This window comes from Phodopus roborovskii, unplaced genomic scaffold (genome assembly GCF_943737965.1).
Source record: "Phodopus roborovskii unplaced genomic scaffold, PHOROB, whole genome shotgun sequence".
Lineage (NCBI taxonomy): Eukaryota > Metazoa > Chordata > Mammalia > Rodentia > Cricetidae > Phodopus > Phodopus roborovskii.
The window spans coordinates 10,333,496-10,348,364 of NW_026126571.1; the positions used below are offsets into that span (position 1 = coordinate 10,333,496).

Here is a 14,869-nt window from a genome sequence, read left to right on the forward strand (position 1 = left end):
AGGGAGCAGGCTGGGGCTAATGGGCAGGGGCTGCGAGCACTGGGGTGGGACCTGGGTTCAATTTCTAGCACCCACATGGCAGCTAACTGCCTGTAACTCCTGGGGATCCGATGCCCTCTTCTGGCCTCTGCAGGTACTGCATGCATGTGATGTACGGCTACACAAGCAAACAAAACACCTGTGCATGTGAAGTAAAAAAATAAAAATAAAGTAGATGACACTGTTTCTGGAACAGAAGACAATCAGAAGGCTCATTCTCCCCACACCTAAGCTCTACACACGGGTATAGTGAGGGGAATGGGCTCAGGAGTGGGGGCTGCCAGGCTGGACACAGTCAAGACCTGAATTTGGTGTAAGGAACAGACATACCCAATCACTCACACACAGAAAATATTGTCTGCTAGCTCACCTTACAATAAAAAGAACATCTAATGATGAAGAAAGGCCACAGACTAAGGCCTGGGAATAAATATTTACAACCTGATAAAGAAGAAGCATTTATATAAGACTACTGCTAACATACTCAGTGAAAGTCTGCATGTTCCTACCTAAAATCAGGTGCAGGACAAGAACACCTACTCTTGCCATTTCTGCTAAAAAAAGGTGCCAGAGGTTCTTGTTGGAAAGGTCGGGTAAGAAAAGAAACAAAATGCACGCAGGTTGGAGCAGAAAGCGCAAAACCACGGTATACAGAAGATGCTCTTCAGCATTCTTCCAAAGTTATCATAATCACAGCTAGTATATTACTCCAGCGAAGGAGAAGGGGATCACCCTTCCTACAGGAGCAATAATGCCACTACGCTTTAGCAACGAACAGTCTGAAAATTAACCTAACAACAAAATCCACACATAAAGCACCAAAATGAATCAAGTACTTCAGGAACAAATTTAACCAAGGAAGGGCCAGTAAGACGCCTCAACAAGTAAGGATGTTTACTGCTAAACTTGAAGACCTGAGCATGATCTCCAGGACTCATATAGTAGAGAACTGACTCCTGCAGGCTGTCCTTTGACCTTGACATACATGCACACACATGCAAAAACCCTTAAAAATGTTTAAGAATATTTAACTACACAAGGGCAAATGGCTCAGAGGCTAAGAGCACTTGCTGTTTGAGTAGAGGACCCAGGTTCAGTTCCTAGACCTTCGTCAGGCAGCTCTCTGCCCATTGAGTCCAGTTCCAGGGGATCTGATGCCCTCTTGTCTCCATGGGTGGCTGAATGCATGTGCTACACATACAGACAAGCAGGCACACAAATACGTATAAAATAAGGCGCTTATGCAACAAAAATGACAGCACACAGCCGAGAGAAGTCGGAAGCGCTAGCTGACCCTAAAATACTGGGAATGCAAAGAACCCAGCCCAGCAGAAGAGTGGAGCTGCAAGGCTCACTGTGATCTTAAACCCCACTACAGCGCTGTAGAAACAGGGCAGAATGGCAGTGGCAGTAAGACAGACACAGTCACAGATGGAGTATAAATGAGCTCCGGAGGGAACATCTGCAAGTAATTGCTTTCAGGTCTAGTGCTGAGGACATTCAGCGGCAACTGGCGCTGAGAGAGATGCATATATGCACATCCAAGAATGACTTTTGATCCTCATCTTACACCACAAACAAGTTAACTCAATGGATCCAAGACCTAATGCACAGCTAAACCAATAGGACGGCTAGCTGTGACAATAAAAGTACAAGCGACAGCACAAACAGCTGGCAAACTGCCTTCATCTAAATTTACAACGCTGTCAAATGACAAGAAAACAGAAAATATTTATAAATCACATACATGATGTAATGATGCTAATGGGCAGAGTATATAAAACATTTTTACAACTCAATAAAAAAGACAAATACCATAGTAAATGGGCAAATAACCTGAACAGACAATTGTCTAAAAGACAATGAATCTATCTACATTGCTGGTAGAAATATAAACTATGTCAACTTTGAAAAACAGCTTGGATGCTCCTAAAAAAATTAGACACAGAATTACAAGATGATTCTATTACTATAGTATACATACAGAATCATAAGTATGATTCTAACCTTAGTAATACATAAAAAAAAACTGAAAACACGTGCTTATGAGGTGGGGGGGGGCAGGAGAGTTCACTGCAGCTTTACTGTACTACCCAAGAAGTGTAAACAAGCCTAATTATCCATTCTCTACTGAAAACAAATAAACAAAACACAGTATGAACACACGGCAGAATGTCAGTGTTCTTTGGCCATAAAGAGACAGAGACAGAGACAGAGAGAGAGAGAGAGAGAGAGAGAGAGAGAGAATATAACACAGGTAAGCCTTCAGAACACATAAAATCAAAGAAGCATGTCACAAAAGCCTCAGATGAAATGCACAAGTTAGACAAAGTCACAGAGACAGACTATGAATGGGCGGGCGCAGTGGGACTGATCACTCATGATCACTAACAGGTAACAGGATTTCTTTGTGGACTGACAGCAATATTCTGGAATTGACTCTTAAAAGTTGTTCTCTGACTTCCACTTGAGTGCCACAACACCTGTACACACAACGCACGCACGAACGCACACACACGCGGACACACACACAGAGCGAGGGAGAGAGAGTCACACACACACACAGTCACATATACAAATAATAAAGTTAAAAAAAAAAAAAACGTCATGATGAATCTTCACTGTCAACTTGATGGGATTTAGAATCACCAGGCAAACACAAGTCTGGGTGTGTCTGTGAGGGTATGTTTAGGAAATTTAAACTGAAGAGACCCACCCTGAATGAGGAAGCTCCACCCCATGGGTGAGAGCGAGCACCAGTGTTCATCTCCCCACGCATGCTGACCGGCATGCGATGTGACAGCTGCCTCAAGTTCCCGCCACCAATCTTTCCTGCCATGTCAGGTATCTTGTCACAGCAATGACAAAAGCAATAGCCAATCTAAGCAAAACATTAGCAGGCCAAGTTCAGTAACTGCATTGACTTAGAGGGGATCCGTTCTTTCAAAAGCTCTTGTGTTAAAGGCTTTGCCCCCAGCTGATGGGGCTACTGAGAGGTAGCTGGATCTTGGAAGTGCTAACTCCATCAATGGGCTAATCCACTGGTGGGTTTACCGAACCTACTACTATAACAGGAGGCAGGTCCCTGGAGCATGCCCCTGAAGGGCCTCTCTTCTATGCTTTTTCTTGGTTCTTTTTCTGTCTCCTGTCCTGCTCAGGCACATGCTCTACCCTTAACGTTCTGACTCACCACACAAAGGTCTAGAAGGTACAGAGTCAAGTGGCCAAAACTGAAAGCTCTGACACTCTTGAGCTAAATAAACTTTTCCTCACACACAGTGCTTTGTTACAGTGAAAAAAAAAAAAAAAAAAAAAAAAAAAGGATACATAATCATTCATAAAATAATGATGGTGTTTAAACCTTTTACAGATTAAGCCGGCAGTGATGGTGCATGCCTTTAATCCCAGTACTTGGGAGGTTGAGACAAATGATCTCTTGAGTTCAAAACCAGCCTGGTCTACAGGGCCAGTTCCAGGACATCCAGGGCTACACAGAGAAACCCTGTCTTGAAGACAACAATAACCAAAAAAAAAAAAAAAAAAAAAAAACCCCAAAAAACCAAAAACAAAAAGCTACCCAACCACCTTCACAGGCTAAGAATTACACACCTGGAGGAGGCTGCAGAGACTAATTCAAAGCAACTTTTTATGGATAAAGAGCCAAGACTCTAGAAGTTGATCCGTGAAGCTAAACTTGGTGGTCCAGGCAATAGTAGACAATATACTGTAGTGTATTTCATCATTTGATTTCCATATATACAATATGGTTACTTTGAGCATTAAATAATCCTAGCTTTGAATTCCAGTTCTGCCTCTAATAACCTTGATCATGTAATTTAACATTAAATCTCAGCAGTACCACCTGCTAATGAGAGAAGGTTGGATTTAAGCACAAACAAACAAACAAACAAATCAAGTGTCAATGAACTTAGCAAAGTCTTCGGTTTCTCAACAAATCTTTTTACACTGTAACATCGTTGGCATTAGTACTGCATTTGAATTAGAGAACACTGAGTTTATGTTAAAATCAATAAACAGGAACCATGCAGCCTGGTTTTAGTAGAACCACCTTTGAGTTTTCCAGACCTTGGGGCCCCCTGCAAAAGGGAAGTCAGACTATTTCAAGATTAGAGATTTTCTGTCTCTGGTCTGGGATCTCTTGGAATTGAAACTGCTATTATGAGTGGCTTACTTCTTTTTAAAACATACCCTGCCTGCTCTTCTCCAATTACCTGCTTTCCTGTCCACAATGGGAAGGGCTTCAGGATGGCCGGCGGGGAGAGCTTCACCCGTCCCACTTTGTCTGTGAGCCCTCGGTACACCAGCTCCATGTACTGTTCCCGGGTGAAAAAGCACCCCCGAATGGTCATGTTTGCACCCGAAACCATGTGATCCTGAATCAGTCCTGCCAATGGCTGGCCATCCTGCAAATTAAAAAGAAAAGAATAAAGACAAATGTCAAGTCAAACTTCTCAATTTCTGACCGTCTGCTTGGAAGCCATTTTATCAAGAGCTTTTGTACAACACTCAGTCTGTTACGTGTACTTTCCTATCAGCCTGGTCCCACAGCCTCGTCAGCCCCAAATAGCACAGAGAGGTTGTATAAATTAGGAAACCGTTGGCCATTGGCTGTGGTTTCTTATTGGCTAGCTCTGACTTAACTATTAACACATTTTTCTATCAATCTAAGTATTTCTACGTAGTCTTGGCTCACTGGGAATGCCAGACCTGCATCTCCTTTGCCTGGTATATCTCTGCAGAGAAGACAGCAATTTCCTGTTTGTCCCTGCTTATATTCTGCTTCTGTCCAGCTATGTCATTTCTTGCCTGTCTGTACAGACCTGCAAACCTCTATGGTTAGCTAGTGGAAGTATCTGCCATGCTACGCCATTTCTTGCCAATCAGTGTTTTATTCATCAACCAATAAGACAAACAAATACACAGAAGAACATTCCTCATCATTTTTCTTTTTTGTCTAAATAAAAAAGAGTTTTAACTTTAACATAGTAAAATTACATATAGCAAAACAGTTATTAAGCAAGAACTGTATATACAGTAAATAATTACAATATTTAGTCCATTAACATTATCAAGAATTAAAGAAAATATTTTATCATGTTTTCCCCATCACCCAGTCTATCCATCCACCTCATGCTCTCATGTAGAAATAGAGTACCTCACAAATAACATGAGCAGGAGTTACTATTGCCCTTGACTTATGCCATCTGCCTACTTTCTATGGCAAAAGTATTTCAAAGTCTTCTGCTTCCACAAGCCTTCCTTACTTAATCCCATCTGGTTCTAGTTACTCAGTAGATTTTTGGCATTTATGCATAAGTTTGGTCTGGCTGTTGTCAGTCATGTTCGTGTTTTTTGTAGTTTGGTTTTATGCTTTTGCATTTTTCACACATTTCTGGCCTTATTCTTCTGTAAATCAGTCATCCAGTTAACAAATATTTATCGAAAGCCTACTGTATGTCTAGGCATTAGGCAGATCATCAGCCTGTCTCAGGAAAAGCCAGACAGTAAACAGATTCTGAAATGAACACACAGTCACAAAGTTTTAAATGTCATAGAAGAAAAGCACAGAAGTGGCCATACTACAGCCCGGGGAGGGGTGGCCAGACTCTGTCTTTGAGCGCAGCAGTGCAGCTGAGACTTTAGAGGTGATTGGGCTCAGCCTGGAGGAAATTGAGAGCTCAGGGTTCTTTTTTTTTTGCAGGGAGGAGGGAGATCTTTTTGAGGCAGGATCTCACTATGTATCTCTGGCTATCCTGGTAGACCAGGCTGGCCTTGAATTTACAGAGACCTGCCAGCCTCTGCCTCCCTGAGTGCTCAGGGTTCCTGAGAGGACCTCTAGAGGGTCCTGATATATTTGATTGTATTGTGAAAGAATGTCCTTCACCACTGTGTCTTCAGAGTGCAGCATGTAAGTTCTCATAAAGGAATTACCCACCTAAGGCCAAAACATGGGATTTCATTAAAACCCTAGTTTCAGTGGGCACATCAATTTCATTTGACATTTTCCCAGTCTTTGTAAGCCCTAGTCTCTTGGACCTTATCTGTCAGGTCTGTGTCCATGGCAACACAGGCAAACAGAAGTAAAAATAGCTACACTCATTGACATTCTGTAAGTAGTTTCTGAAAACTTTTCAATGTTTACAGGAATCTGAGAAAAAAACTCAAAGAACATTATCATCTGTCATATTACAGTCATGTTTCATACCCAAGGTCTCGGGACATCACAACACAACTGTTGGAAGATCCAGAATGTGAACAGGTGTACTAACTCAAAGGATTCTTGACAAATGGCCTAAACACTAACGACAGGTCCATGAAAACCCAGTTATTAGAAATGGCCTAAACACTAACGACAGGTCCATGAAAACCCAGTTATTAGAAATGGCCTAAACACTAACGACAGGTCCATGAAAACCCAGTTATTAGAAATGGCCTAAACACTAACGACAGGTCCATGAAAACTCAGTTTTTAGAAATGGCCTAAAAAGTTGTCATAAACGTAAGGCAGGAGCAGAAGAGTGTTCAGCCTTTTTAATGAAGGCTTCAAGTTACTACATAAATAAAAACTTATCTTCTCTACTGATACTAGGAATATCAACCACACTCCAGGGCGGGCCCCATGCCCAGGAGTACTGGCCAATACAAAACAGACTCCATGTATTTTTATACATGTGCTTTTGCTTTGTTATATTTGTATTATTGATCTTTCTTTTGGTTTTGATTTTCATTTTTTTTAAAGAACATGATGAAAATATATTGTCTAAAAATTGGCCCTTAGTGAACACAGGAAACAAAAGGGGAATATTGTCCAAACAGATAAATAAAAAATTCAGTTTTCTTAAAAAAAAAAAAAAAAGTCAAAGTTTATCCATCTCAGCGTTTAATTAAGAGAACACAGTACAGCCAGCGTGAAGGGTTTTAACTTGACACTCCAGGTTAGGTAATGAAGAAAAAGTAGAAGACACGGGACAATGAACAAAGTTAAATGTAAACAAAAGGAAGGAAAAACTGACCAAACTACCTGGTCTATGAAGGCCTGGGCCCAAGGGAGAACATGGCCAATGGAAAGAAAAAGAAGGAAAGAGAGATTTGGTACTTATACTAATGACTACGTAAAGTGGACTGAAATCTTAACTTTTGACCAACAAACTGACTGAAAGTGAAGAGAACTTGCTAGTAGGCCATCCCCATGGTTTCTTTACAAGGCTGGGGATGCAGCTCAGTGGGCTGGGGACGTGGCTCAGTGGCAGAATGCTTGAGTAGCACAAGCAGGTCCTACGTTTGGTTCCTGGGGTTGAAAACGATAGATAAAAAAATTTTATTTGGGTTCTGCTTATCTCCCTTAAGCGTAACCCTAACCCTTCGGCACACAGGCATGTGATGAGGTCCCTGTGGATTCAAACAGGCTGGTCATTTCAGAGCCCGTCATGAAGAGGAGCCTCCAGCTGCTCAGTGGACCAGCACATGTAAGTTCACCAGTCTGAAGGCTTCAGGGTGCCCCAACTCCCCATGTATGTAAGAAATGACCAGGTCACGGCCACCAACTCGCTTGCTGCTTCCTGGTAGTGTCCCCTTTGATGAAAGGGCTCCAACAGTCTCTGGTGCCATGATTTGCATAAGTTCCCACCTGGGCCCAAGCCATCAAGTGAGCTGAGGACTCAGAGGTTTGTCTTGGCCTCATCACTGACTGGCAACTATTCCTCTTGGTGTTTTTACACCTCTTTCTAAGGTCACTAAGGTCACTGTGCAGACTACATACGAAAACGTAAACTGCTGATCGCGGAGCTTGCAGCCCAGGGCCGGGTCAGTACATGATGGCTTCATATCACTATCACGCTAATAGCTACTGCTGCCATTGTTATTATTTCACTACAGTGATTACATGAAAAGGTAAAGAGCCAATTTTCATAACAGCGAATTATCTTTCCTAATTTCCAAGTGGTCTAGTGAGCTCAGAACTCCTTCCTATATTTGGATTTCCTGCTAACCAATGGCCTACTAATGTGGGCAGAAAAAGCAAAGTTAAGCACAAACTGGCACCACGCAAGCCACAGTGATACATTAGGGCGACAGACTACTGATGGGGAGAAGCTGTAAGGGCCAGACAGAGCTAGGCAGCTTCTAGAATTCCAAGTCCATGCCTTCCCTCTCTGTAGCAGAGCCAAAACCACAAGGACCTGGAAGGTGCTTGTCCTCCTCTGACTTCCGTGACCTTAGGCAAATAAATGCCAGTCCTCGAGTGTAAAGTGCAGACATTAGCAGAACTTAAGCTCTGAGGACCGTGTGAAACGAGAAGCCTCCATAGCGCTCTGCAGGCCTGGAAAGCACACTTGTTAAATGGTACTGGTGGTTTCCATCGCTGTTTCTCGCCTCTTCAGATCCCACCACAGCCCAAATGAATGCCACATATCATTGGGAGGAAGCCGTGCACACTCTGAGAAGGCCTCAGTCCTTTGAGCAGGTGGGAAGGATGAAGTGGAGCCTGGAACACACTCAGCCTTTCTCCTCAGTCTGTCCTTCTTTGCTGTTCCTCCCACAAGTACCCACTAACTCAGACCCCTGACGTGGAAGTGAACACATCAACTGGCAAGGGGCAATAGGACATTACATCCTTCCGGTATGTCCACTTGGACAGCTCTGACCGCATGAGGTTACCAATGAGGAACGACCTCAGAGGGAAACGGAAGGAATTCAAAGAGATGCCTTCATGAGTTCTAGGGGGATCTCACTAGGACCCCTGGGATTCAGCTGCCTCTGTAGTCTTAGAGATGGGCAAATGAGGTCCACAGGGCAGGAAAGAGAGGGAAGAAGGAAGAAAGTCAGCACCAAGGACATAGGAAAAAGCCACCAGGAATCACTATATTTTTTAAATCTAAAACTACATATGATACATTTAAGTGTATGTGTGTGCAAATACACATATACTTAAATAAAGTTATCGTATTTGAGCTAACAATGCTCTCCCTTGAGTCAGACTATTTAGCAAAATCAGGCATGAAAAACTCCCTTGGTCAAGGGAGTCCAAGAGGGCCCCCTGACGACCTCCCAGAGGCTGAAGTCAAGTCCCCATTGCTGAGACATTATGCACTTCAGTCACAGGGCTCAGGGGATGAGCTAGGCCTGACCAGAAAGCCTCCTGCTCGAGGACTAGTGTTCGCAGAAGGCGCTATGCAAGCTGCCAAGGGAGGTAAGCAACCAAGGGCCCCACCCAGCTCTGACGCCTATGGACCACATCAATGGCCAGCACAGCAAGGCGTCTGTGAGGCTGCAACAGTGGCTCTCATGGCTTAGCAGTAACTTATAGCTGCCTAGCTGGGCTCAGCCTGCTCAAGAGGAAGGAAATCGTGTCTTCTACTAGAACCCTGGCTAATTACCTGAGGCCAGTGAGACCACAGGAGCAACTGCTACTGACACTTCACTAAACTGGCTAATTCCTTACTGCACTCGAAGTATTTATCCATGAAGGGGTTGCAGAAAGTGTTGGAATTATATTTCAATGAAAATTATAAAAATTAACAAGACTAACCAAACAAACAGGGAAGACTCCCAAACTTAGGGTCCTCATAACTGAACAGTCTGTCTTCTGTGGGTCCTCATATTTTGAATGCTAGATGTTTGCTAGACCCTAGGTTAGTGAATGTAGACAACTCTGAACTACCGAATCTGGCTCTCTAGGATGGCTGCCTCTCCTAACACTTTAAGTCATAACAAGACAAAAATGTTTCCTTGATTTTAGGCACTAAGAGAAAAGAAACAAAACAAAACAAAACACTGTGAAGAACCTGGATCTCCTGTTCCATACACTCCTGTCCTGGAGCTGCCCACCCAGGCCCAGCATGCCAAGTCATGCTGGTGTTGACCATGATATGGTCTCAAGGTCAGACTTACCTTGGGAACAAGATACTGCTGATCAGTGCAGGCCAGGACATAGGCTTCAGCTCTGCCCAACTCACTCTGGGGGAAGTGGGCGTTCATCTCGTCCCCATCAAAGTCAGCATTGTAGGCTTTGCAGTTGGCATAGTGAAGGCGTAGGACTTTTTCTTCAGGCAGAATGTGGGCACGGTGGGCCTGGATGGAGGGTCTGTGCAAAGTAGGCTGCCGGTTCAGTAGGAGAATGTCCCCATTCTTCACATGCCGGCACACCTGGGGCACAGGGTGACAGAGCAGCTGAGTGCCAGGGGACTTTAGCAATGTCACTGATCCTCCAAGGGCTTCCCACACTTGGCTTGGGTGAGCTCTGTATGCCTCGTGTACTAGTCAACTAAATGAAAGGGGACTTTCTGATCTAGTGAAAAGCTCTAGAAATCCTCGACAGGACCCTCTGCTCTTGGCCTTCCACAGCTAGGATCCCACTTCTAGACTAGGGGGTGTAAGGAGCAGACATGGTCAGCCACATATCTCTGAAGCAAGCATCATCTTCTCCAGAATGCACATCCCTAGGCTCCTCTCTGGGAGGTAACAGAGAAACATAAAATTCCTCAAGACTACATGCTTCCATGGGTTTCAAAGAACTTGGCAGGCTTCTCAAATCCTTCCAAGGTCACATATGAATCCTACCATTTAGCAGTAATTAGCCCAACAACTCACAGAACATCCAGGACTAGAAGAAAAGGCTTGTGATCCTCAGTTTAGTGACTCTTGAAAACATTCTGTATTCAAAACTTCAAAATAAGTATAAAAACTAAAAAACTGTCAGAATCTTTGGGGGAAATGTCCTGAAAACACCCCCTAAATCATTAAAAACATTTCATTTTGGCCTTGCAGTAAGCAAAAAGAACGTATGTTTATGCAGTCCAGTTTACAGCAGGAAGAAAAGTAGAAATACCCCAATGGCCCAGAGAAGCAGCAGTAAATCCCAGTGAGTGCACACCACAGAATGCTACCCAGTGACAACACACGCTAAATTAAATCAGTGCTATTCTGAGTGTGATGAAGAAGGAAGGAGTAATGCAAAGAAAACAAAACAAAATCCCACCAGCATGTAAGGAGACAGCATGTGACGCCTGGAAATCAGCTGACTGTGTCTGGGCAGCTGCACAGGACAAAGGTGTGCCTGACTCTGACCCCTGGGACCCCCATGGCGGGAGGAGAGGACCAGCTCCCGAGAGTTGTCCTCTGATTCCACACACATGATAGCACGTGTGTCCCCTTACTTCCTCCCCAACACATAAATGTGATAGGAAAGCAGGAAAAACCGCACAAGTGATGTGTTCATTGAAGGGAGAAAACCAAAGGATACAAACTCTAAAGAATAAGAAAGCACAGGTCATTTACCCTCTAAGACAAACGGCGATCACCCCCCCCCCCCTTCCAACCCTCTCTGTTCTGCTCCTTGGACAGAACACCTCGCCCTCAAAGCGGACTTTACAAGCCCAAAGAACACTTAAAAACATCTGCATAACGGTAAGGTGCCCCAGAGGGCACGGATCCCCGCAGGTCCCCTCTGGGTCACAGCAGTTAAGCGGCAAGAGCAAACAGATCTAGTAGCCTGTTGTTACCCTATGTCTGAGGGTACCCTGGAAAACTGACTAAAGAAAGCCTGTACGCTGGGCTTCGGACTGTGAAGAGATTTATTTCTTCCCTCTTCCCACAGTCCTTGTCAGGTCTGCTCAAGCTCCCTCAGAAGAGCAGTAAAGCACAGGGTCTGTGTCCCACCTCCCGAGGGATCCCAGCCTTCCCATGCCCACACCCCAGGGCTCCCTGTGTTTCCAAGGAGACCTGCACTCTGAGGATTCCCATGAGCATCTGCCCAAGGCACTGGCTGGTTCAGTGCGTCACACAGCCTGAGGTTTTCTTTCCTTAGTGTCTCAAGGGAAAAGTTGGCCAGATCTGTGGCCCAGGCCCAAATCCCAGGCTGGGCCTAGGATCTGAGTCCAGTGAATCTAGCATAAGAAATTCACTGCAACTGGGAAGAGAGTCCAGTCTGCCAGACACTAGCCAATCCAAACAGAAACCTGGAGCACAAGGCACTTCCCTTGCCAACCCAAACCAAGGTCTTTCCTTTCTCTTGTCACTAAATAAATACTGTGGTGAAAATTAGTGTGCCCCAGTGCCCGGGTCAGAGTTTGCAGAGGCAGGCATTGGGCCAGAGGCTGCTTAGGGCAGCTGCCAGACAAAGAAACAAGCCTACGCTATCCTGGCCGCTTCCTTCTTGATGAGGCCCAGGGGAAAGGACAGGGGTTGCTTTTGTCACAGGGAAAATGACCTTTCTGACAACCCATCCCCCTCACCTAACCTTTGAATTAATCAATCCTTAGTCTCCTACCAAGTCGCCTCTCCCAGGCCTTCTGTCCTGTCTTACCTAAGCTCTGTGTGGTAAATGACCAAACTCTTTCAAAATGACAAATTACAAGTGTATGAACACCTAAGTCTACATAACACTGTTGACATTTTGACATGAAACTTGCCATCCGGAGTCCCAGGACCTGATGGAAGGACCACTTTACTTTCAAAGTCTTTTCCTGTCTTTGCAGGGGAATGGGGAACTCAAACACAGAGAGATGGGCACACGCAGAGTGATACAATGCAGCAGAGCAGGAAGTAGGGAGAGAGAGGGATGTGTGGGCCGGGGACCATCTCAGGGACCTAGCACGGTTTTCAGGAGTGATGAAACGCCATCTGCAGCCTCACATCCGTTTGTCTGCACCTGCTTTTACACTATGTTGTAAGAGCTGAGTAGTGACCTGGGAGGCCAACCAAGGCTGAGATATTTACTCTGATCCCAGGGAAGAGAGGGCTGGACTGAGACCTGAAGGACAGCAGGAATCAGCCACCGAGTCACGGGAAGGGCAAAGAGTTTCAAGTAGGGGACCAGCATATGCAAAGCCTGAAAGCAGATGGAGCCGGCTGCAGAGAGCTTGGACAGCTGGGGTTGAAAGGTGAACCAGTGGAGAAAGCAAAGACAGCAGGCAGCCTTAAAGCTTGGCAAGGGTCTGGGCCCAAGTTGGAAGACAATCAACTGAGCCTCCGCCATTCACCCTCGCTGCCACTCAGGAGCCTCTCACCGGCTCCACGTGAGCTACCTAGCACACTGCAGCTCAGTCAAACTCCTGTCCCACCCCTTTGCCCATCCCCACCTGAGCCCACAGAAGTAACCAGGCCACCCGGAGAAAGCCCCCATGCCCCCAGTATGTCAGACCATTTCTGACTTACTTTTCAAGTGTCCCCACAGCACCCTACTGCCCATTTTCTCAGCATGAGGGCTCTGAAATCTGCCTCCCTCTACAGATGGCCGTGGCCTAACCCTAGAGAAGAAACAAGTGCAGATACAAGACCCGCAAGCCCGGCCTCCTTGCCTCTCTTTATGTGCTCGATGTTCTGATAGCCTTTTTTCCGAATTCTATGGTCTCGCTCATCTAAGTCTCACATTTCTACTTTTTACAGGAGAAGGCCCTCATTTTCCTCCAGTCACCTCTAATCTAGAAGGGGTGAAAACTGCCTCTCTCTGCCTGATGCTTCTGCTTCACATTCATCTCTCACCAATCTCCACGGCAAAGTGTCCCTAGTGTTCCCTCTGCTACACATCTACACTCAGCCCGCTCACTTCCTGGCTTACAGCACGTATGTACTGTAAATCCCTGCGAGGGTCATGCCAGCACATAGTGGGACCTCAGTACTAATGCCCCTCACTGCATACTCCTCTTGAAACCTTTCTCTTCATTGCAACTGAACAGGAAGATTATTTTACATTTGCCTCAATTCATCAAAGTTAAGTGAAACAAACCTTGCTGCTTCTTAAATCCCTCACATAGCCCCTAGGAAAAACACGACAATGCATTAACCTGACAAAGAACAAAATTGGTACCATGACCTATATACCAGTCTGAATGGTGTCCCTGTCACAAAAGCAAAAAGGCATAGAGCAAAATTTAACTCAAGTAGTGCTGCTATTCTAACGGGGGTAGGGGACTTTGAAAATAAAGAAAGCATCGAACATCAATGGGAAACAACGGTCATCATGCCAAGCCCAGAGTGTGTCTCTGTTCCTCCAAAGTTCCGTCTAGACAGAGTCGTAAATTCAGTATAGGGGTGAGGTCAAATTATATCTCTCCCTAGTTCCAATGAAGCTGCTACTGATCCGAGTACCACTTTTTGAGTAGCCCCTTTCAAGGGCAGCATGCAGACAGCCCAGACCAAACCCTCATTTACTCACAATTTTTGTCCCCTGAGGCTTAGGAGCCCCTGTGGCTGGTGTCAGGAGCTGTTTGGCCACAGCTTCCCGCTGTGTAGCATCCACCGCACTCAGGGCTGTGCGACTGCCATCCTCATTGATGACCATGGAGGCTCCTGGGTGCACATTGGGTCCATTAATGACTGCTTGTCTCAGTTCCTGCACGTTCCAGGGGGTAACTGGCTGAGGGTAGGTCAGTTTTGTGGCAAATACCTAGACACAAGGATTGCATGTCTGGATGAGTAGAGAAAGGTTCCAGGAAAACAAAAGCTGTCTGATTTCCTCCCAAAGTGCGGGGAGATGTCCCCTTAGCCTAGGTCTTTATGTATGTAGAACATTTATGACCTCTGTGGAACCATTTTGCTTTGCTTCTTAAGCTCTGGCTGAAACTTCACCCTTTTTCCTATCTGCCAATGAAGTCAGCATTGCCAAAGAAGGAGTAGAATAAGGCACTTGCTTGAAAGCCACCTCACCCCCTCCCCAACACACACATCTTAGCAGGTATCAGTAAATTCTCAGGGTAGTTCCGCTGAGCACAGGCAAAGCACCAGTCAGTGGCATTTGAGAGGAAATGGATTCTGAGACTGGAGAACATTAAGTGTTCTTTTGTCAATACTAGACCTGAAACCTGCTCTAAAA

At 45.2% G+C, this 14,869-nt stretch overlaps 1 protein-coding gene across 1 annotated transcript in view; it reads right to left on the reverse strand.

Annotated features, from left to right (window-relative positions):
• The window catches only part of Polr1a (RNA polymerase I subunit A), a 53,229-nt gene that overhangs the window by 22,804 nt on the left and 15,556 nt on the right, over positions 1-14,869 (reverse strand). The window contains exons 12-14 of the mRNA XM_051203273.1: positions 14,213-14,443; positions 9,949-10,203; positions 4,272-4,463 (exon numbers count right to left, since the gene is read on the reverse strand). Coding sequence (XP_051059230.1) covers positions 4,272-4,463; positions 9,949-10,203; positions 14,213-14,443 — 678 coding nt within the window. The remainder of the gene's footprint in view (positions 1-4,271; positions 4,464-9,948; positions 10,204-14,212; positions 14,444-14,869) is intronic.